Source organism: Lycorma delicatula, chromosome 1, assembly GCF_047948215.1.
Source record: "Lycorma delicatula isolate Av1 chromosome 1, ASM4794821v1, whole genome shotgun sequence".
NCBI classification, from domain to species: domain Eukaryota; kingdom Metazoa; phylum Arthropoda; class Insecta; order Hemiptera; family Fulgoridae; genus Lycorma; species Lycorma delicatula.
This window is the reverse complement of record NC_134455.1, coordinates 274,831,379-274,857,225: the sequence shown is the minus strand read 5'-3', so window position 1 is coordinate 274,857,225 and position 25,847 is coordinate 274,831,379. Positions and strand designations below refer to the sequence as shown.

At 30.4% G+C, this 25,847-nt stretch overlaps 1 protein-coding gene across 2 annotated transcripts in view; it reads left to right on the top strand.

Moving 5' to 3' along the window:
• Positions 1-25,847, top strand: part of Nipped-A (Transcription-associated protein Nipped-A) — a 375,844-nt gene that overhangs the window by 346,507 nt on the left and 3,490 nt on the right. For both annotated transcript variants that reach the window (XM_075378320.1, XM_075378311.1), the window contains one exon: positions 23,514-23,657. In XM_075378320.1, coding sequence (XP_075234435.1) covers positions 23,514-23,657 — 144 coding nt within the window. The remainder of the gene's footprint in view (positions 1-23,513; positions 23,658-25,847) is intronic.

Sequence of the window (25,847 nt, the reverse complement as noted above, 5' to 3'; positions counted from 1 at the left end):
AAACAATGTTTAAGCGTTCCATATAATAAGAAAAAAAAAACAGAAAAATTTTTGTATATCTTTTTTTTTTCTTTTTTTTTGTCTTCTGTCATTTGACTGGTTTGATGCAGCTCTCCAAGATTCCCTATCTAGTGCTAGTCATTTCATTTCGGTATACCCCCTACATCTTACATCCCTAACAATTTGTTTTACATATTCCAAACGTTGCCTGCCTACACAATTTTTTCCTTCTACCTGTCCCTCCAATATTAAAGCGACTATTCCAGGATGCCTTAATATGTGGTCTATAAGTCTCTCTTCTTTTAGCTATATTTTTCAAAATGTTTCTTTCTTCATTTATTTGCCGCAACACCATTAAATGATTAGGTTAAAAATTGATTAATTGGTAAAGTTTTGGCCATCCCAAACAGAATGACAGACACGAATAGTGAGTTAAATAAAAACATATGCAGAGGCCTTCTGAAAAAACATTAAAAAAATTGCCAGATTTTTAATTAAGGCTGTGTTTATTATTTATTCACACAAATTGTTTCTGGTAGTGAGGTTCTCAAACTTATAATTGAATCTTTATTTCCTCCCTTTTAAAAGAACAAAGGTAATATTTATATCTTATAACATGAAAACCAGCATTCAGATAGACATTTTGGTATTGTACCTAATCCAAATCTTAACTGAAGATCAATATTGGTCAAAGACTTTATTCATAATTACCATGTGAATAAAAACAAAGAATGTAACATTTCTTTTGCAGTTGTCCAAATAGAAAATTTTCTATATCCAAGAAGTTGGAATTGATATCCATTCCAATGACTGCTCTGTTTTTTTACTGTACAAAAAACAGTATGTCTTGCCTCCTGAGATTACGTTGTTCAAAAAATGTTTACCACAATAAAGAATAGTGATAGGTCTCCTGTCACTGTAATTCATGTTTTTTTTACTGATCTGTAGACAACATTTTTGGAAAAATGTAATCTATCCCAAATTTCACTGATTATTCTGTCTATAACCTTCTCGTGGTTTTCTTCATCTGCCATGGTAGACAGGCGCTCTTTATAATGAAATGTATATAATATATTAAATTTAATATGATCATAAACTAAATTAATAATAATAGTGACTATTCAAAAAAAATTTTGATTTTGATAATACATGGTTAATCGTAAGAAACTAAGTTTTATTTATTTTCTAAAGGCTGATTACTTTAGGCTCTGGAAAAATAAAAAAATTTTATGAATTTTTTTATTTGTATAAGCAGTTTTGTTCAGGCATTTAAGAGAAGAATGCCAAGCAAGTGCAATAATTTTTCCTCCAATTTTCAAAAAATAGAACATAGTAAGAGTTATCTCACGCAAAGAACTTAAACATTGACTTACAAATAAATTTCTTTTACTGCTTATTTTAGTAAATTTTGTTTTTTTTTATTTCTTTTTATTATTTTTGTTAAAAATAATGAAATACAATGGTAGAATATAGTACTGAATAATTATAAATTTATGACTGATATATCCTATGAAACCCTACAAAACAGGCTTCATTTCATTCAGCAGATCAGTACTGATTGTTTATTTATTTTTTTTTATTAAAAGCTTGAAGTCTGAAATCAAAATTTTCTTACAGTTGATTATCAACTCTAGCAGCCTGAGCAAATTAAATTTTTACACCCAGTCATGGATATGACCAAGGCATTATTTCTGCTTTCCAAGCTCTCATCTGTGATGGGCTAGTTTATTTTTACACATAGTGGAAAGTGATAGATTATAATCTGTATATCATTGCCTTTACTTCATACAAGGAAGTGAAAATATATTTAAACAAATTAAAACTGAAAGTTAATTGGTCACTCATTATTTTGTTTAAGTAAATACTGTAGAACAATGTTTAGTCCATTTATTTCTGTACTTTTCTTTCTTTTTTTTTAGTTCAATTTATTTTATTTTTTTATTTTTTGGCAGTCGTGTTTTTTTTTTGTTGTTTTTTTTAATTGTTTATTCTGTATAAGTATATCTTCAGTATGTCCACCAAAATATATACCTTTCCATCTTTCATTTCAGTTTAGCTGTAACATACAAAAATAAACAAATTTCTTAATAAACAAAATCAAAGAAAAAAGTTGTTTAATATTTCTTACTAAGTATTAGTACAATAAAAATGTGTAAGTATAATTTTCTAGGTAGCAGAGAAATACATTAAGTTTGGAAACTCAAGCCCACCAACAGAAATGTTGAATTATGTAATATGTAACAATAGCACAGTAAAATATTTAAATACTTAATAAGATTGTTTCCCAGCTGACCATGCAAAGTAGGAATAATTTTATTCATTTTTAGTTTTTTTTCTTTACCTCAGTTTATAAAAAAACAAGATCAATAACTTCAGTCGTAAAATTACATCATAATTTGACCCCATCACAATAATCATTATGATTAGAAATTTTATTACTTAACTGTCTAAATTTTATTATTTAATCTTTAAAATATATTTTTTTATAGTAGTCCAAAGGTCGCCTACTCATTTTACAGTCATTATGTTTTTCTCAAGTCCAAAGTTTTAATCTTATCTCCGTTTTTGCTTGTCTCTGTTGTTTAGATATACATTTTACTTCCCTGACTGAAACAAAATATAACAAACTGAAAATGTTGCTATTAGACGAAAAATGACTTCTCCAGATTTTTATATTTTATAAAGTTTTGAAGTCCTATGTTTCAGAAAGAATAATTTGTTCTAAAATTCTGTACATTAGTAGGTATTTTTGGGTTACTTTATGCCTACCAAACAGTTTAACTTAATAGTTTAGGTAATGCAGTAATTTATGTACTAAAGAGATTTATTCTACAAATTATTAAAAAAATCAAATGTTTTACTATGTAAATATCATGTTAATGTTTCTCAAAGAAGATTAAATTCATGCTTGCTTTTTTAGTTTATCAAAAAGATATTATTGAAAGTAGCTCAATGAAAATTTCCATAAAAGCACTCCTACTCATAAAAATTGATTTATTTGTTTTTCCAACTTTTGATTGCCTCGACCTATCACATGACAGTTTTTATATATTTGTGTAATTGAGCTGTTATCAGTGTAGCTTTCATTAATTTTTTTATTAAGGATTAGAAGGCTATGCATCCCATCCAAAAAATTGGAGTTATAAAACTTTTTAAACCTGCCTATCAACTAAAGATCAAATTTACTAATACAGTATTAATGTACAATTTATTTTTATTTCTTGACAACCGTCTATTATGAACGTAAAAATTTTTAATTTAAATATAATTATACAATTGAATTTTGAATTAACATATTATAAGAAATTCCTGATGTATCGGCTCCAAAAGTACTTGGAAATATATTTTGAAAATTGTTGGTAAGTGAAACTTTAATTTATACAACTAAAGATCTATTATTTTTCTAAATGAGGACTTATCATGCTGGAATCAGTTTTGTGTCCCTTTCAGAGGTCAGTAAAAGTTACTAAAAATAAAAATAATTAACTAACTCCTAATCACTGAGTGAAAATTCAAAAAGTTATTTTTTAATTAGTTTCATTCAAATAGCACAAAATAACGTCACTTAATGTGTTTTTAATAGTACTTAACAGTACCAAAGATTCTCACAGGATTAAATTTTTAACATTTTACTGGTTAAAAAAAAACATTTTTTTATTTATATTTTATTCTTTTATTTTTCATTAGTTAAGAAATGAGTAAGGTCATAAGGGTCAATAATTTTCAACTCAAAAGCTTAATATTAACCTCTATGTAGATTCCAGAAATGTTCAGTTACATAATTACTAGCTGTTTGTTGTATAAACATTCTGAACATACTATTACATTCAAGATGGATTGATAGTGACTGGTATGTAATCTTTGTTAATCAAATTCTGTTTGAGAGAGATGAGATTATATGAACAAATAAACTATATTATGAAAACATGGTTACATAATATTTACTATATGTTTATATATATATATATATATATTTACATGTATCCATGTGCTTATATTTCTGGTTCAATTTTGTTGGTATTTAAATATTTTGTTATTTTACTTAAATCATATTTTAGTTTATCAGAGGTTTCAAACATTCCTCTTTATTAATGTCATCTAATTATTGACAAATCACGGTTCGGGAATGGAAGAATTCTGGTGGTGGTAGAAAAGTTATTTTTAGGTATTATATTCAGTATCAAATTTTATAACTCTTTCACCAGGATGTTCAATTTTTATTTTCTGTTGGTGTAAAACCAGCTGAAATCACTTGCAGATGTTAAAATAGTATGGTAAAAAGTGTATTAACCATGCAGTTTTTATAAGTATATCAAACATTTTAAATCAACTAAAACAAGCGTCACCAATTTTCATTTTAGTGGAAGTTTTGACTGACTACTTTGCAAAATCATATTAATGATCTTATTCGGAAGAATAACACACACAAATTTGGGAAATTGCTGAAATTAGTAGTGAGGGTATCAGCACTGTCCATTCCATTATCCGTAAGTTTAATTACATCAAAATGTGATCAAGGTGAGTTCCAAGACAGTAGACTCAAAAATCAGACACCTAAATTCAAATTTTTGTACAGAACTTAAATAACAGTTTTTCACAAAAGGTGGTGCCTTGTTAGATCACATAATGAAAATTTACACATGATGCAATTTGGATTTCCAAACATCAGAGTATGGAATAGAAATATTCCAAATTCACCCTAAAGAAAAAATTCAAAACCTACACCTCAACCAGTAAAGTGATCCTAATGGTATTTTGGGATTATAGAGGCTCAAATTGTTGTCATTATTTGGATCAACAACATACAGTCAACATTGAATATTATTGTGACGTGCCACAAAATAAAATTAAACTTGCAATAAGGAGGAAACATCTCATAAACCACAATTATGATGATAATTACCATACCCAACCCCCCAACAGACACAGGAAGCTATTCAGAAGTTAAGTCAGGAGTTATTACCACATTCATCTTATAGTCCTGATTTCAAACCATTAGATTTTTTAGTTGGTCCTCTCAAAGAGTTTTTACATGGCAACATTGATCAAGTCAAGAATGTTGTTCAAGTATGGTTAAGAACCATTTTTTATTACTGTAAAAAGAAAACTCACAGAAAAATGGGACAATTCTCAAAGTGTAGCCAGGGTTTATGTTGAAAAGTAGTGTTATTTCCATTGTTAATGAATAAATAATTCTTTTTTTACATCAATTTGTGTCTTTAATTATTGAAAGATATAAAGATGAGGCAGTTTTTGTTTTCTAAATAAAAACATCTATTATCATTGTTTTATGTTGCATTTGTTTTTAGACATTACTTACATTAACATTAGTTAGTTTTACATTAATAATTATGGTGATTTTTTACAGTAATTAAATCTGATGGATTTTTATACATGTCTTGGTTTGATCTTTTGTTCTGTTTATGGTAAAATGTATATGCCATAATTGTAAAAAAAATTTCTGTTCCTTAATATCTATATTTTCTGGAAATTTCATAATTTTTTTTTCAGTTCACTTATGTTGCAGTATTTTGTTGCTATTTACATGTTAATAATCTTAAAAGGTTTCCTGTTAGAATTTAAATGGTTACTACATTTGAATGTAAAAAAAATTAAAATATATATATATATATTTTTGTAGCAGCACTGGGGCTTTCCCTTCAAACATACCATTAATAAAATAATGTTATATTTGCATTTAATTGTGTAATGTGTAAATCAGTTTGTTTTTATTATGTTGTTATATTTATCAGTCACCCTTCAAGATATTAGGATGGTTTATTTGTTATCTTGATGAGTACTAGACGTTATAAATTTTAATTTCTTATATGAATTTTCAGATAGATAGTATTGAATGAATTTTTTTTTTTTTAATAAACTTTCTTATAGGGTTTTTACCTCAAAAATTATTTTTTTTTTTACATTTTCATAAATTAATCTCGCAAAAACTTATTTCTTTGTGAGGGCATACTTTAATTAATATTTTATCTAGAGATTCAGTAACATTTGTTTGCACATTTTGTTCATAGATTGACATAAAAATAAAATTGATCATTTTTCAAGAACAAATTGTATTTTTTAACGTTTCATGGATCAATCATAAAAATCATGTTTTCTATTTGCTGTGCATGCATCAGCTTATATTTTTTCTATAGAATATTTTTAAAACTATTTCATACCTTCCACTAGCTATGCTACCCGTGCTTTTTCTTTAGCTTTTTATGTTGTATATTGGAATCAAAGTTACAGTTATTGGAATCACACTCAGAGCTGGCTTATTTGTACTTCTACCTTAATTTTATGTAAAACTAATTATATTGGCATATTTTTGATGGTTCATTTCCATTTAATTTATAGTAGAATTACACTGCAGAGAAATTCTGCCTTCAGTGTTTTTAATAGCATTTAATAGTAACTGAAGATCCATGCGACAATATTGAACTTTATTTACAGTGCTGTGTTCAGAATATGGAAAAAAGTTATTTAAGAATTGTTAGTCAAGCATAAGTTATTCAGAGAATCTTACAGGCCACTTTTTAAAAAACTGAAATACATTATTTGCCATGTATATTTACGAGGGATATCGCTAAAGTAAAGACCGCTGGGAAATTTCTCTCCATAAGATTGGCGAACCTCTGTCGATCATGGCCATGGTAGTAATCTACACACTGCATTGTTGTCTGTAAGTTGTCACATTGTAGTATCTTTGATTACGTGTTGAGTTATTACATTATAAAATGAATAGGAAAATCGATGTTACCGCCGACTCTGAAATACGTGGTCACATGTTTTTTAAACAATCAAAACGTTAAACCGGCCGAAATTCATAGGCAGTTGGTTTCTGTGTACGGTAATAATGTAATGAATGAAAGAAACGTCCGAAAATGGTGTGAAAAATTTAGAAATAAAAAATTAAATGCGCATGATGAAGAACGTTCGGGGAGGCCCTCGATAATCACCGAGGACTTGTTGAAACGCGTCGATGAAGATATCAGAAAAGATCGTTGCTCAACTATTTCCGACCTGGCCCTTCTTTTCCTGATATTTAAAGAGCTGTTATCGTCGCACTGTGCACGACCGTTTAGGCTTCAGAAAGGTTTGTGCACGTCGGATGCCGCACGTCTTAACATAACGTCACACAAAAAAATCCGAATGGGATCTGCTTTGATGCGCTACATAGAAAAAGGTGATGAGTTCCTTAATTCGATTATTAGCGGCGATGAAACGTGGATTTCGTATTACACGCCAGAAAGAAAACGGCAGTCAAATGAATGACGTCACCCTCAATCACCAACCAGACCAACAAAGGTCAAGCCACAGCCATGTGAACGCAAACTGATGGTCACAGTCTTTTGGGATCGGTTTGGCACACTGCTGATTGATTTCATACCACGTGGAACGACTATAAATGCAGAAGCCTACTGCGAAACACTATGTAAGTTACGGCGTGACATTCAAAATCGGCAACATGGGCGGCTGACCGACGGGGTCGTCCTACTGCACGATAATGCACTTCCACATGTTGCGGGTCCGACACGTGATTTACTGAGAACATCTGGATGGGAAATTTACGATCACCCACCATATAGTCCGGACTTAGCCGTCCTTCTGATTACCGTTTGATTGGGAAATTGAAAAAGCTTTTGAGCGGTAAGCAATTCGCGGGTGACGATGAACTTAAAAATGCGGTTAATCAGTAGCAAAATGGACCGGTAGCAGAAGAATACGACGAGGGTATATTGAAGCTGTTTTATCGCTACAATAAATGTCTTAATTCATGTGCCGATTATATAGAGAAATAGTATAAGGTATGTAGTTTAAGAGAAATAAAATATATTTATAAAATGTTCAAAATAATGTTTTTTACAATGAAACGGTCTGTACTTTAGAGATATCTCTTGTATATATGACATTATTATGAACTGAACGGAATGTACCTTTCTGAAATCATTATACACATTCTAAAAGTAATAAAACGTGTACTATTTTGTTATTTAGAGTAATAAAGAAGTTGCTAGTATCAAATGTAGATTTAAAAACTAGAAAAAAATTGTAAAATTATTTGTATGGAGTGCAATGCTTTAAGGTAGGGAAACATGGACAATAGATAAAATACAAAGGAAAAAAATAGAGGCCTTTGAAATGTGGTGTTACAGGGAATGTTGAAAACTAGGGGAATCAATGAAATTCAAAATTAATAAGTATTAAGCAAAGAGGAGAAATTTCTGACAGACGTTTTTAGAGATGAACTAAATTGGTGGGACATGCAGAGACATATGTGTTAAGACATACAGAGGTTTAACCCTTTGGTTAAATCAGTTGAATACTGTATCAATTCCTTAAATATTTCATCCACTTCATGTGCCCAAAAATTTCCCCATGATACAGAGATCTTCTTGTCAATTCAAAAATAATTACTGGATTATAAACTATAAAATCAAATGAATAATGTTCTTTAATAACTGAAAACTTGAACCCAGCAGAGTAGTCTTCACCTAACTATTCATTAAATAAATTAATCTCTGAAGTAAATTCTCAACTGTCACCATGGATTTTGATGACATATGTAAAATCATTTATATAAAATGTAGACATTGAATGTGCACCGACACTTTTTATACAATTAATGAACTGTAATTGAAAAGTCTTGAGTGAAACAAGAGACAAATATTAAAAACTAAAAAACATGACTTCCAAGAAAAAAAAAACATTGTTCTTTAATGTAGAATCAATAACAATTTTTTTTCCTTTCATATTTCTGTCTTTAATAATAAAAAAACAAAGTCCATTAATTTTTTTTATATACATTATTTTTTGATGGTTTATTATCTGCTGAAAAGCAGTATTGGAATTATAAATAATATTGAATGAAACTAAAACCAGATGGTTTCAAGAAGTTTAGTAGAATCTTAATCCGCAAAAGAACATATTCTGGACATATCTCTTTTCACAACATTGATTTCAGAAGTTAAGTTGCAATAGAAAAGAACATCTTAAAAAGCCTAATATGGACAGTAGAAACAAGAAAAATCACTGCAAAAGAATAATTAAATATTGGAAGGACAGGAAATTGAATACTGTTCATCATTACCCTTAGCTAGTGAAAATGAGAAAGTTAACAGAAAGTGAAAAACAAAACGAGTTTAAAAGTGAAAGCAGTAATATAACCTGTTTAAATAAAACATATAAGAACTGTATTAACAAAATATATTTATTCAAGGAATCAGATCTTAATTTTATTCCCACCTCAAACTATTTAAATGCTTGTATTTTATAAGAGAATAGAATAAATGGGAGTTGTATGTTACCAGTAAAAATAATTTTTATAAAAAAAGAAATTACCTTTAAAATACAAATGACATCCATTTTAAACAGAATTACACTTTTTATATTTAAATATGTGAACAGGAAGTTTTTTATTGCATGATCATCAGAAGCAGAAAATGAAATTTATATATAAAGAGTGATTCAAAGAAACGGGAAATTTTAAAAATTAAATAACGTTAATGAAAAATTTTGTTTTAGAAAATGAATTTTATGTCAAGTAATTGTACAAATGTTGCCATTTTAGAATACATACATTTTAGTTTATTTTTCAAAGATGACATCTTCCAGGTGACCTCCTCTTCTACGTAAACACTCACGAAGTCTCTTCGTTAAATTGTTCATGGTTTGACGTAACATCTCAACTGGAATTTCCGCAATTGCTTCTCGGATCTTTGCCTTCAGTTCTTCCGTTGTAGCAGGTCTACTGTGGAACACTTTGCTTTTAAGGTGACCCCACAAAAAGTAATTGCAAGCTGAGAGATCAGGCGATCTGGGAGGCCATCTAATGTCACCATTTCGTGAAATGACACGTTGTCCAAACAATCGGCGTACAGCTGCCGTCGATATTCGTGTAGTATGTGACGTTGCTCAGTCTTGTTGAAACCAGGCTGTGTTAAGAATCGGTGGAAATCTCTTTTGTTGTTCCACAACAAAGGTTTCAAGCACGGCTACGTAACGATCCGACGTCACTGTAATCGCAAGATCGTTGTCATCCTCAAAAAAATAAGAGCCTATAACACCGTAAGATGACATAGCACACCACACGGTCACTTTCTGGCTGTGCAACGGACGCTGGTGTAGCTGCATAGGATTTTCTTGTGCCCAGTATCTGAAATTTTGCTTGTTAACAAATCCACTGAGGTGGAAATGCGCTTCGTCTGACATCCACAGTTTGTGAACAAACTCTTCGTTATCATTTATCTTCTGAAGCATTACATTACAGAATTGTGCTCGCACAACTGCATCGTTCGGTTTCAGTTCCTGAACGATCTGCAACTTATATGGATGGTATTGCAAGTCCTTCACTAACATTCTTCGAACACTTGAACTATGCAATTGTAAAGATCCTGAGAGACGACGGATTGATGACCAATGTGGACTTCGTGTGACAGCATCTTGTAAAGCTTGAACATTCTGTGGTGTACGGACGGTTCGCTCACGGCCTGGAGGTTTCTTTTTCATTGCCGAACCAGTTTCCTCAAAATTAGATATCCATGTTTTAATTGCATGTGCTGATGGAACACGGTCGTGCCGTCCCAGATTAAAATGACGGCGGAATTCTCTACGCGCTCCCTCCACACTGTCATTGTTTTTGTAAAACGCTTTGATAGCAAATGCACGGTGCGCACCACTCTAACCTGCCATGACAACTAAATAGCAGGTTAGGTTAGAGAGGCTGGCGCCACTTATCATGTGGTACCAATCGCCCACGGCTACCAACACAACTCTCAAAATTTCCCGTTTCTTTGAATCACCCTATAGGATTAAAATTTGTAAGTGCAACATACAGTAAACCAAAACAACCATGTAGGATTGTAAGAGACTGAACAAATGGAAAAACCAAAGTGGATTAAAAATTCATCATTCAGAAAAATAAGCAAACAAAAAAATAATAAGGAACTAATTTATTTGTCAAGCCATAATCGGTTGATTTTTTTGTTATGCTATTTTCCATTCTTTTCTGCCCTGTTAATCTTTCAAATTCAACATATTTACTATATCCTTTTATTTATTCCGATCTTTGCCCTACTCTACTACAATTTCTATCACTGTTGTATAAACAAATCAATTAATTTTCTGTATGTCTTAACATATAACCCACCAGTTTAGTTCACCTCTAAAAAATTATACCACAAATTTTTCCTATTTATCTTAATAACCTCTTTATTTTGAATTTCAATAATCCAGTTAGTTTTCAAAATCTTCCTGTAACACCACATTTCAAAAGCCCCTTTTCTTTTCTTTGTATTTTTGCTATCATCCATGTTTCACTACGTTAAAGCTTTGCACTCCATACAAATATTTTCAAAGATTTTTTTTGTACTAAAAACCAAACCATAAATAGCCAAAATGAAAACATATAAATAAAAAGGTTGCACTTACAAATTATAAAAATATATTCTTCCTATATTTATAAAATAAAACAATGATAATATACTGAAAAAGCCGGGAAATAAAAGCCGGCATAATCAGTCAACTTATGCAATTCATTTTTTCAGTCGGTCATTTTAAGCTGTATTTGTATCTTTTTGAATAGGCCTGCAAAGAACCATGCAAATATCATTTTATTCTGTTCTGATTTTCCCGCCTACTCCTCCAGAATTCTTTCACTGTGTTTTTCCTTCTTCAGTCCAGTACTTGCACTCTGTTTTCTTTTTTTCATTCACAAGAACCTCATTTCCCCGATTTTTTCTCATAATTTTTTACTATCTTGACATTATTTTATTTCTAGTTTTTTTGTTCAATCTATCTGAATGCATTCAAATCGCATTCCCACAAAATTTAATCTTCTCTTTCGAATTGTGGTTTCTAAAACTTCAAAAGTTTTTATCTTTTTTTCTTTAATTTTTTTCAATTTATTTATTCTGTATCTATCTTTTGTTTTTCTTGGGCCGTGGATCATTCTTTAAATTTTTCTTACGGTTTTTAAAAGCGATTTTAAATTTGTTATATTATTGGAGGTTTCTGCCCCATAGAGAATTACTGGTTTCTATACTGTACTGTAGTGTCGCAATTTTACATTTTTGGATAATTTTTTTTTGTTATTGATTTTTATCTTGATGATAAATAATTCCTTAACATTAATAGCCAGGAGAAAGAAAAAAATACAAAGTACGAATGTGTAACAAAATATTCGCCAAAAATATTCAATTAACCAGCTTCAGTTATTTCTTTAACATTAAAAAACATCTATCGTAATAAATTTTAATGTTATTGATTTTTTTTAGTAGATTAGCATCACCATTTCGAAAAATATATTTTCCACTTTCTGACCAAAAACGTGGAGGCTCATGCAATAGGCTCTTTCTTAATTTTAACCATCAGGGATTTGGTATTAAGTTATTTCAATGACATTATTGTTTTTAAAAATATGTTCTGACTGTTAAAAATTTTAATTTGCTAAAAAACCTTTTTTCATTTTAGGGGTTTCGATACTCAAGGAGCAGCATCGGGTAAAATTAATTTTTAAGAAAATAATTCCTAAGTGGCGGTAATAAATTTAAAAATTAACTTTTAAAATTGTTTAAAAAATAAAAGGTTCAACCATTATTCTAAATAATAAAGGTCTAATTTTTTTTAGAAAGGGGGTGAAAATTCTTTACTAATTTTATTTCCAATAAATACTATAAAAAGTAAAGACTATTAAAAAATTAAGATTTTTGCATTTTAAATACAGTGAGTAACTTGTAAGATGGATTTAAATTTAAAAAATATTTTGTTGCCACAGTTCATTGTTGTGGGGTGGGTAATTTTATGATTTGAAGGTCTGTGATGTAGAAAATGTAGATGCAAAAAACTCCCATTAACTCCTTTTCTGAAGGAAAAAACTGTTTAAAAAAATAGAAATTTAAAAATTCATTTTTTGGAGAGAAAGTGAATATGAATCGATTATTTCTTTTCCTTAAGTTCCCTAGTAAATATTTGAAATTTTATTTCGGCCTAAACACTCCCAGTCCTTTTTACAATTTTTGTAAAAATGTAATATATTCTTTTCCCTCGAAAGTAGTATCTGTCTACGAAGTTTGAAGAAAATCGGTCGATGGAGTCCAAAGTTATAATCAAATACAGGCCGACAAAAAAAATCCTAAGTCAATGTAACACCTGCATCACATGGAGGTTCATGTTTTGAATGCAGCAATAAAGCTTAATAGTAATTGTTGAAAAAACTGCACTGTAATCTTAGTGTGACATTAAATAACTGTTATCTTTTTAATTACCATTTACATTTATGATAATCTAATAAGTAATAGCGTAAGAAAAAGTGTATTATTATTAGTATTATTAATTCGTTCATTTTAAACAGTGTGATACAGTGAATATTGAATTAAATGGAACATCTCTTGTATTATCCAGTAATGATCTTAGTTGATTAATTTAATATCAAATTAATCTGTATAGTCTTTAAACAACATGAATGAGTGAGCCTATTAAATTTTATAAATTAATCGTACTGAATTAATTATTCTGTTAAACTTTTGCGCTAATCAAAATATTAGAAAAATTAAAATTTTACAAACCTACATTTTTGTGAAGGAAAGCTTTTTTAATAGTACATATTGTTTTTGAAGAGGCTCAAGCAATTCATAAGAGAGAGTTGAATTTACCTCAGAATTAATCCTCAAGTGTCCTTGAATTGATAACGTTTATTTGTTAACGACCCTGTTAAACCCGATTAAAAGTTAATTCTTGTTTTATTAAAATTGTTTGCTTTTAAGTTTGTCGTTCAAGTTTTCGTCGATTTGTCATTCAAACCTGTACCAATAATCTTTAGCATTTAAGTTTTGTTTTGAGGCGTCTTAACCTAGTATTGCATTTTTTAAACAAATACATTCTAACAATAAAACTAAATAGTTAAATAAATAGTTTTCGTTTTTCTTCTTTTTATTTAAAAAAAATAATAATTATAATATTACCTTTAATACATTAAACGCAAGGCATTTAACTAAAATACAAATGTTTATTATTAAACACATTTTACCGTAAATAGTTAAATATCTTTTCTACCTTTAGTACTGCCATCTTTCTTTGTAGAAATATTCTCTAATGAATTACATCAAGCTTGGAAAAGAAGGTAATATTAATTCTTTTAAGTTAATATTATATGATTAACGACTATAAATAGTTATGTGAATCTTCTTGTTAGTGATGTTATGCTACAGATGTTAAGCTTTAGAGGATTTGTATTCCAGACATCCTATTACCACCGAAATACATAATACAACCGCTGAATTAAATCGTCACAACACATAGGTGAATTTTTTGCTGGCTCCCTAGCTATGTGGGAATCCTGGGTAATAAACGTGCATATTCCGCTGCTAAAAACAGATAGCAAACCGTCTTTCATCACTCGAGTTACAGCTACCGATTTTATTAATTCCACTAAACATACACTTCGAAGAACGTGGCAAAGTTATTGGACCGCTACGCGGATAATAAACTCCAACACATCAAAGATACGATGTTACCATGGGACTCTGATGACTCTGATTTGTACATCGATGATTTTTCATCGATGTACAAATCATGGCCACATTATTATATTCTTTCTAGTACATATGGCTTTCGATATTCCGGCATTCTGTAGTCCGGATTCTCCAGTAATTCGATACTTTTTGTAACTGCTTGGGCAATTCGTGTAATGCCACTTTTTTTTTTTTTTTTTTACTTCCGACTTATGCACGCCGTTACAACTGATAAAACAGAGAGACGCCACGGCCGAGTGGTAAATACCGTGTATTAAATGAGTATCGTGGTTACGTAGAATACTCATAAATTACAGCACAATACTTCTGACTGTCGCCGATAACATCATTATAGTGTATGTAAAATCTAAAGGCGGGTCCTCCCTACAAGCCGCCTCTACACCACTCTTATTACCCGGCATGCGGAGCACTTGCTGGTATGCTGGTTGCTTCAAAAGTAAGACCTCCAAATGATATTGTTTGTATTTATTATTGTTTATTCTACCATATTCATTTATTTTTGCTATTATTTATTTATTTAAATTTGTCGTTTGTTTAATTATTAATTTCATCTGTTATTTATTTATTCTACTGCATTAATTTATTTATTTGAGTTACTATATAAATTATTTTAAACGAAATCACTGTTTTACTAAAATGTAGTAAGAATTAACGTTTTTATTAATTAAATTAATTTTACGTTTATTATAGTACGAACTAATATCTCTGTAGTATTCATAATTTTTTTATGTTAAATTAATAATAATCCAGTGGCTGCTCGTAGCTAAAATTAGTGGGGGTGCTGCCCCAGAATTTTTTTTCTGGGCCTTTTCAAGGCCGTGGTTAAAGTTTTCTGTAAAATAAAAGAACCGAAAAAATGAATCAAACAGAATAGCTGGAAGCAGAATAATAATCTAATTCTACACTTTATCACATTCAAGAATATGGTACACGGTTGTTAAGCGTATTGTGCTTAAAAATCGTATTCGGTTTAACCAAATAAATAATAAAATGTCAATACAGATAATATTTTTTAGTATTACTGGATTATAACTTAGTAAAATGTCTGCTTAAAAACATTACAGTCCAATGATGCCGAATTTAAATTTCTATGTACACAGAAACAAATACATAATTAGTTTTTTATAATTGCCTTCTCTTTCGCACTTCCAGAGTGTTTTTAGACAGATTTGGCAATCAAAGAGCACTTGCTTTCCGCCATCTTCTGATCACTGCTGAAAAAACAACTAAACCACTTTCATATTCCTTTCACCGACTAAACTTAGTTTATTTTTAATAAAAGGGAACGAACAAGGAACGTTTCATACACACGTGGAGTAAAAAATAAAAATACCAGCACGCCAGGGTCGGCACTGCGGGAGCGGCAGTGCCCTCGCAGTCTCGCATGCAGTTTCCTACGTGCCCATGCGTACAGCAGCCAAACACCACGCCGGTGGAACTGTGAAGTGCACAATTCCATACAACGATTTTTGTATCTTTCTCATAAACTGGAGGAGGACTACTGACATTAAGCTTAAGGATTATACATTGTACAATATAAAGAAAGGATTAAAGAAAAATTTTATGTGAACACCACATGTCTTCCTTGTACGCCTATTAAAATACATATATACGTCTTTTTAAAATGAAAAGTACATAAAATTATACTTCAGTAATTAATAACTACTGATATGTTTTCTTTTTTTATTATTTTTGAATTATTATTTTCAAAAAAATATTTACAATCAGAGGTTAATAATTCAATATATTTAAATTTTAAAAAAAGTAAAAAAGGAGATAAGTCTGATTCGAATCGATGTGCCTTCCCCTTATAAGATCCAAATATTTCATTAATTAAAATTTCATTTGGCTACAACTCGAATCAGTGAAAATAAGTACCACTTATGATATATCGTTGAAAAGCTCTCGATGAGAGCTTATTACTACAGTTAAGAAAACGTCTAAAATTCAAATTGTTTTTTATTTTGGGCTTTTTTGGACACTTTCGGTTCAGTCAATTGCATCAAAAGGAGAGGTGCACAACTAGATGTTACAGCAGTCCTAAATCCAAAATTTTAACATCCTACGGCTAATCGTTTTTGAGTTATGAGAGATAAGTACGTATAGACGTCAAGCCGAAACTAGTCAAAATGGATATTTCCGTTGAAATCTGAAAACCGAAATTGTTCGCAATCACAATACTTTCTTTACTTCGTACAAGGAAGTAAAAAAGGACTCGTATTAATTGTTATCGATAATATCAAGTGGAAATAGGGGTGCTGCAGTTCCACAGTGCCTATACGCGAGCCGCTACTGAGAATGATTATAATTATATTACTTTTACTCACGTTTCTGTAATTCTTTACGTTTATTTATTTTTGTATTTTTTTTTTACAATTTAATGTTTTTATGTTGTTTGTGGACCTACAAAGCTCAAAAGAATATTAGTTATTGTTGTGTACATGCTATTTAGAGATAATTTTCGTAAATAACGACTCCATGTCAAAGAAAATCATAACATTATAACCCATAATAAATAAACAACTCATTTGATATACTTTTGTATTACGTCATTGTATCATTTTATTTATAGCAAAACCTTAGTTTAACATACTTGAAAAAAATAAATAAATAAATTACTTCATATACATCTTGAACAAAAAATTAGGCATAAATAATTTTATTTCTAATAACAAATTACCAGAACATTATAATAGTTACTTCATAATTGGATACGATGCAAGTCATTGCAAATTAATGGGTGTGACTTTTGGAATACACTATTTTGGCTGCTGATGTGAGAAGTTGCGCGAGACCACGCAGCTTGGTTCTGAGAAGATGAGTGATGTTAAGAGCAGTAGAGGGAATGCCACAGCCCACTACTGACCCGCCTTCAGATATTATCACTATAGCTGTGTCTGCAGTTGTACAAGTCGCCGGCCGGCGACTTGTAAGGTACCGAGGTCTACAGACGGCCTCAAACTTCTTACAGTATATTACTACAGTCTCATCGTATGCCGTGTTTAGTTTTCCGTATCTTAAGTAGTATCCGAACTTTGTGGTTTTAGTTTTGAAGATATCGAAAGCACAAAAACGTAAAGAACGTAAAGAAAAACGTAAGAACTAAGTTTATTTCAAGAAGCAGAAATTCTTAAAAGAATTGGCAGAGGCGAAAAATTTGTGGCGTAACTTCACTGTACGCAATTGGACGTGCAACGATTTATGACTTGCAAAAAAGTCTTGTAAAAATAGAAAGATTTGTCAGTGGTAAAAGTGATCGGAAAACATTCAAATGTGGCACGTTCCCATTAATGGAAGATGCACTTTATGCTTGGTTTATCCAGGAATGTTCTAAACATACTCCTCTTTCTGGTGAAATCATCACAGAAAAACTAAGCTTTTCCATAAAGAAGTGATGAAGAAAGAATATTTCCCGCAAGTGACTGGTGGTTCGACAAATTTCAAGAAGCGCAATGAAATCCGTTTACTAACCACCACAGATGAGAAACTTTCTCTTGATTTTACTGCCGCCGAGGCATAAAAAGAAAAATTTATAGGTAGTCCAAAAGTTGAGTCTTGGTCCTAAGCAGTTTTATTGCGCCGATGAGAGTGGGTGATTTTGGAGGCTACTACTGTAAAAAACATTCGTCCAATGTACGTTTATGCCTTGTTCAAACGTGAGTGGTACCCATAAACTTGAATTAGCTTGTTATAGGCGAGTCCAATAATGCTAGGGCTTTTAAAAAGGTAAGACTTCCTGTAAAATACAAAAATGAAAGCCGAGTGTGGATGACAAGGGAAGTATTTTTTGAATAGTTTAATGAGCAGTTCGTGTCATCAATCTTAAACAAAAATCGTTGCCAAATAAAGCATTGTTACTTTTAGATAACTGTACGGGGCACCCAGATGAGGAACACTTAGAAAGTAAAGATGGGTTTATCCATGTCTTATTTCTTTCGCCAAATGTTAAGGCTATTATTCAGCCGATGGATCAAAATATAATCCAGATGGTTAAAACAAATTACAAAAAGAGTCTGTTGCATAGTTTAATAAGTAAATCGGAAAATATGCCTTTTTTTAAATGTTTAAAAGAAATAAAACGTAAAGACGTCATGTTTGATCTCGCACAAGCATGGGAAAAGAATCCTGCCAAAACAATAGTTGCTCTTGGAAAATTTTGTGGGCAACTCATCCTGTATTACATTTATACAAAAAATGCAAAAAAAACCATTGGAAAATGAACAAATATCGTCGATATCCGAAAGTAGTGATTTCAGTCCTAATGCTGAAATACAACGACATTAGAGTCGCTAGCCCAGCTGTGCAGTCAGGATGACATAAATGGATGGCTGATCGTCATTGAAGATGAAAATGATCGACCGAGAGATAATAGAAGATGTGCTGGATCAGGTCGAAGACGGCGAAAACGTGACATCTTCGCCATCGATTAGTACCGTAGGTTACGAAAGTGCTTTGAGTGCGTTTAACGTGTATATCAAATTGGCTGAAGAAAATGAAGTGACCGCAGCCGATATTTTAACATAAAACGTTTGCGACAAAATAATTTTAAACTTTTCATTAAAGCAAAAAAAACGAAAGACTATTGATTAGTATTTTTCTGTTAAGTAGTTGATCAATTATTCAAATTAATAAATGCATATGAAAGTACGTAACGTTTTCTGTGAGTGTACTGAAATTAGGGTATTTCCAATAATCCGACACCAGGACTTCCTAATATATGCGAGATTATCGAAAGCCTACTGTAATACTTTTATTATTTTTTTTCTAATCGGCCAGTAACTTTCAGTGGAACAACACATCGGTATATCAACAGTATCTACTTTCACAACCGCTTAGCTGTTTTTTCTTAATTATAAAGAAACATCTGAAGATTCGTATGGGAATTTGGAATCGATGGAGTTCATTTGTACTCTCGTAGATGTAGACTTTAAACAACGTAAATAAGTGACCTATTAAATTTTATGAATTTATCATACAGAATTGTTATTTATTTTTTATGCTAATCAAAATATTAGTTAAAATGCGTAAAAATAAAACTAACGTTAGATTAGAAACTACTATGTAAATTCTCTTACAATCAGTCTTATCATCTGAAATGAATACTCTTATTTTTTGAAAAAAGTGTTTTGTAATTGGTACTAATGTGCTGAAGAAACAGTTTGGAACTGATCTTTAGCCTGGAACTGCAGTCATTTGTTCTACGTCACTAAAATGCAGTCTGATTTTAACTTGCTTGCGACCTGTCTAAAAATATAATTATAATTAGATAGCACGATGTATAAACGAAGCTGTAGGCATTTTGTGACAGCTGCACTTGCAGATTATCGATAGTAAACTAGGATAAAGTGTGTCCTTCGCTCTTTTCTACAGATTTATCTCATCAACTTTATTTCATTAACCAAGATGTGCGTAGAAAGTTTTACAAATTTCATTATTTTCCAGAGTAGTTTTAATAGAAGAAAATTTACGTTTTTTCTGAAGCACTTTTACAATGTGCGGCGTTCACTGGCCGCACTCGGTCAAGAAAAAAAAATGAACGGAAACCAATTTTTTGTACAAATAGTTATTTCACTTTAACTTGGCACCATCAATATAATTTATTTATCTCAATATGATATTTGACAAAAATGTGTTTCGAAGATATGACAAAGTAGAATAGAAAAAAATACTTTTTTTTTACATTAAGGATCCAACATCCTCACTCAAATTAATTGGTTTTTGAGATTGTTAATTTTATTTCGGGCAATAATAACCTGTGGGTTATTCTTTCACAAAATGATTCCTCAGTAAATTTGTTAAATGTTTAAATGTTTTTTTTTTTACACTGACATTTAAAAAAATGTTTAAAAACTGACATTCATAAAAAGGTTGGTATAAATGTCCACTTGAGGTTTATAATAATTTTTATATTTATTAAAATAAGATAATTCTTAAGTAAGACTTATTATTCATATTCTTCCAACATTGCATATTCTGAAATGTAATGCTATACATTGATGTATTTTACAGAATTCCAGTAATTATGGATATTCTCCCATTTCTTTTTTTAATAACCATAATGCATGTTCCAGTTACTTCCTGTTAGGTTGGAATCTGACAATAAACAAGTCGATGTAGCTGTCAAAGCCCACTTTTGTTATTTATTACGATTTTATATATTTTGTGGATTATATCAATTGAGATGAGTATGGCAGTCTTGTCAAGAGTAATCATTGATAAATTAACCAGTGAATATTTTTGGAAATGGTCAATGTGATGTAATTGCCATGAACATGTTTGTTGTCAATGATGTTTGGGGCATGGATTCTCACCGGGCTAAACAAATAGGGTAGCACATGAACTTCTTATTTCATCTGATGATGTTATGTCCACCTCATTAGTTGTTGTGAAATGGTTCAGCATCTTCTTTTCATAATTTATACGTTGTGCTTTGTAGAGAAGATTTAAAGTAAATATGTTTAAAAAATTAAGAATTGTATTAGATGTAATGAAACATGAACATGATAAATAAAAGCTGGAAAAGAAATGGCATAGAAATAAACACAACGAAAGAAATTCTACAAGAAGCGGTGTATAAAAACTAATAGAAACAAACCTGAGCAGGTGTAAAGGGACCTCAAATATGAATCAAACTAAATCAGACTGGCTCTAAAACATCCAACATTCAAAAAATAACAAAAAAGTTAGTCGAAACAAATATACAAGTAGAAGTAAGTAAATAAAAATATGATGTTCAAAAATAATTATTACTAAAACACAGATAACTGGATTCATAACCATCAGTGATCGAGATGGAAGAGTTAACAATTTCTATTAAAGCTAAATAAAAATAAATGTGTGTATTTTAAACTTCAGATAAAAGTCTAATGTATTTTAAAAAGTTGTCAGCTTTGACCACATCATCATCATCTTAAACACTGCCAATCCACAGAATTATAAGTTTTAAAATTATAATAACACTCTTAAACTAAAGTGATTCTCACACACACACACTTGGAAGTACTTTCAAGTAGTATATACTAATATTGATCCCAATCACCAAGGAACACCGATATCCACGATCTAGTATTCAAATCCATATAAATATAACTAAATTTACTAGGTCCTGAATGCTGGAACTCTCGACTTCCAAATCAGCTGATTTGGGAAAACGTGTAAACCACTAGACCAACCCAATGGGTTAATGGTTGAGTACTGGATCTGTTTTATCTAACTGTAGGAGTTGTAATCTGTTCTAGAGTAGACAGAACATATTGTCAGGACCACACTGACATTACGTTACATTTGTTTTTGGACCAATTTTTTTTGTTATTTTTTTAATGTTGGATGCTTTAGACCGAGTTTGATTTATTTTTGAGGTCCCTTTACAACTGTTCAGGTTTTTTCTATTAATTTTTAAACATTGCTTCTTGTAGAATTTCTTTCATTGTGTTTATAGCCATCTCTTTTTCAGCTTTTTTTAAAATTATTTAATTGCTTTTAGTTTATAACTGTATGCTGCACTATTTGTAGTTTTTGGATGATATAACTATCCGATTATTAACCCATAAATAAGTAATTTAGAATGTGTAATTTTTTGTTTGTTTCTGAAGAATATTGTTTGGAAAAATATTTTTTATACTTTTACAGCTATTAAATTTTATAAGTTTTTATTTTAAATTAAATGTAAGTTTTGATTAATCTGTGGTGAGTATTGCTTTTACTTTGGCTTTTTACAGTTATACCTTGATGACTTGCAGTGTAATATATTTATTACACACTGTGGATGTACTTATATATACTGGTTATTTATTTAATTTTTTTTTCCTTATTTATAATAAGTAGCTTTTATTTTTTATTATATTTAAATTATTCTTCTGATTTTTTAGGTATGCTGCATTATTTGTAGTTTTTGGATGATATAACTATCCGATTATTAACCAATAAATAAGTAAATTAGAATGTGTAATTTTTTGTTTGTTTCTGAAGAATATTATTTTGAAAAATATTTTTTATACTTTTACAGCTATTAAATTTTATAAGTTTTTATTTTAAATTAAATGTAAGTTTTGATTAATCTGTGGTGGGTATTGCTTTTACTTTTGAATTTTTACAGTTATACCTCGATGATTTGCAGTGTAATATATTTATTACACACTGTGGATGTACTTACATAATATACTGGTTATTTATTTAATTTTTTTTTCCTTATTTATAATAAGTAGCTTTTATTTTTTATTATATTTAAATTATTCTTCTGATTTTTGAGGTTCCTTTACAATCACTTTTTTGTTTCCATTGTTTTGGGCATACTAGAATCATTTCTTTCTTTTGATTTATCCATATTACAACTTTTCCTCAAAATTTTGTATACAAATATGTACTCTGTTAATTACAGTTACCTATTAAATAGAAAAAACCTCAGTACCCTTTTGTTTATAAGAGTCGGTTCATGATAGTTTCATTAATTGTACTCTCATTCTGTTCATCATTGTGATCACTTCTGCCATATGATGATTGTCACCTTCAGTTATAAGAAAACCAATCCTCTTGGTTCTTTGTCAAAAATTTCCTCCAAAATAATAAAAACAACAAAGTGAAGATATCAGAATGAGAGAATTGAAATGAACAACTATATTTATATTTAATGAAACATCAGAAACATACATTTTGAAAACAGGATTGGAGTGTCAAAATTATTGAGATTTATGGCTGTTTCCAATAACCAAATTAATAATTTGTAATCATTTAATTTGTTTTAAATTACAAAATTTTATGCATGTATGTGTAAATTTTTTCTCTTAGCATTCCCTCTTTATATCTGTGTTTTTTAGAACAACTTTAACTTTTTCATTTGTGGTGATTAAGTGATAATAAACCTGTTCATTCATAAAACATAAAAAAATAAACATTTCAGAAAGCATGATAGTGGTTTTACTCTGTAATCTTAACATGAATTTTGTTAAAAGCTTTCTTTATGTTTGAGTTTTGTTTTGTTTACAGAAACAAGATGAACAACAGGAAAATTTAAATAAGCCACCAGAAGATGTTCCTGGTGAGCTGATAATAACAATGGTTACGCGAGCTGTTAATGCGATTACACAAAGGCTAAACAGTCTTGCCAATTTTGAAGGAACTGACAGCAAGGTAGTATTATGTTATAAGATGACTTTTTTTTTTAGTTTATGGTAGTTAGATGTCCTTGCACTATTAGACATACCTCACCAATGAGATGATTTTTACATGTTCTTAAAAATCATTTTGTGTTCCTTTATTTATTTTCATATTAAGGTACTTAATTAGTTATATTTTTAATATATTGTAAAAAGTTCTTAATGGAATTAGTTATATATTTCTTGACATAACTGAGTGAAATTATTGAAAAACTAGTTGTTCCTGCCTATCAAACCAAAAAAATTTACATCTAATTAATAATCTCATTTACCTGAAAACAGTATTTGCATTACTTGGATAGTTATTACCAGTAGTTACATTTAATTTCTTTCACTGTTAATGAGTATAGCGTATAACACAGAGGAAAATATTTTTTATTGTCTGAATGATAAAGATATTATTCTGTTTGCAGTTGTTTTTTCTTTTCAGTAAAAATAAAGTGCTGTTGGCCTTAAGGATATCCAATATCTGATTTTATGTACAAATCAGAACATCGGTGTTTGGTCTTATTTAAAATAAAATGTTCACTTATATTGAGAACAACCATTTTGCCAGTCTGAATAATACTATTAACAATTTATTTGTGATTTTTAAGAGAGAATTCTGATGGATATTTTTTCAGATATCTTGATTATTAAATGAGCAGTATAACTTAAAATATCATATTCTACAGTTATTTTTTTGTGTAGTAATATTTTGAGTCACTATGTTACTGTTATATGACCTTAATTCACCTCAAGTGAAATTTAAAAGGTTACCTAGGTAATCTGTTTTGTAGATATGAGAGGTTATATTTTGTAATGAGTATTATTTAAACACTAAATATAAAATTATGTTTGTAAGTTGTTAAAAATGCATCTAATTTTCATATTGTGTACATATCTTACAAAATTAGGGTAAAAGCTTATCATTACAGTTTCCATCTGTTATCACAATTTTTGTTTGCTTTTCTGTTAACAAGAAAAAAAAGGCAAAACTTTCAGAATGAACTTTTAACCACACATTTCCATAATAATGGAAACTTTAGTTTATAACCTTTCACAAAACCTGTCATCATATCAGATATCCTGAATATAATAAAGACAGTAATCATTAAAATCAAAGAAACCTGCATGGTATTGTCACATTAGGAAAGAATTTCTGTTGCATTAAAGCCGTAGTATGGCATCATTCATAATTCCCTGACTGGGAATCTTACTCTTAAAGACTTTGGGGATTGGGGACCCCACACCCCTAGCCTCTGCAGCTTTTCTTCCCACTACACACAGAGCTGCTGAACAGCTTACACTATACATATACACTACTACATCAAAACACACAAGTTACAACATACACCCTATATCTTTTCTTCTTACACTCACACTCAGTGGTGTTGCAACACCTTTTAAAATGCAACCATAACCCAAGGTGGAAGCTATCATACCAATGGGTGGATGGCTCTACATAATGAGTCATAAACGATGTCTTGTGGACACCTGGACAAACCCACTTTTATTAAGCTGTAGATTTTGTACACTTGGGTTCTATAGAGATGATTCTATATTTCCCTGGTACTCATGGGATCAAAATTAGTATTCCACAGAAAAACTCCGTAATGGTTGGTGGTACATCTGAAAAAACTACCAATACTAGTCTTGTGAAAACACCTTGATGAGTTTTGTCTGATGACGATAATTGTCCCAAGGTTAATAATTTAACTGGTGACAAATCACTACTGCAATATGTTAATGTCAGATTTGTAGTTCTACAGAATAATCAGGAATATGGATCCCTTCATAAGGTCTTACTCTTCTTGATTAATAAGGTAGTGACAGATTCAAGTGGCTCCCCCAAGAATGTAAGAAGTTGAGAGATGGATCAATACTGATAGAGACTTTCAGTCATGAGCAGAGCCAATTGCTCTTGCATCTAACTAGTATGGGTTCTATAAGTATAAGTGCGGTGTGTCATAAAACCTTGAATACTAGCCAGAGAGTAATTTTTTGCCAGGATCTTCTTGAGATGGATATTAGTGAAATTGCTGAAGATCTTCATTTCCAAGGTGTTATAGAGGTGAAGAGAATAATGAAACATCAAGAGTGGGATGGAAGAACCTACTCCCTCCCTTATTGTAACATTCAGCCTTCCCATGCTCCCAGAGAAAATTAAAGTAGGGTACTTGTC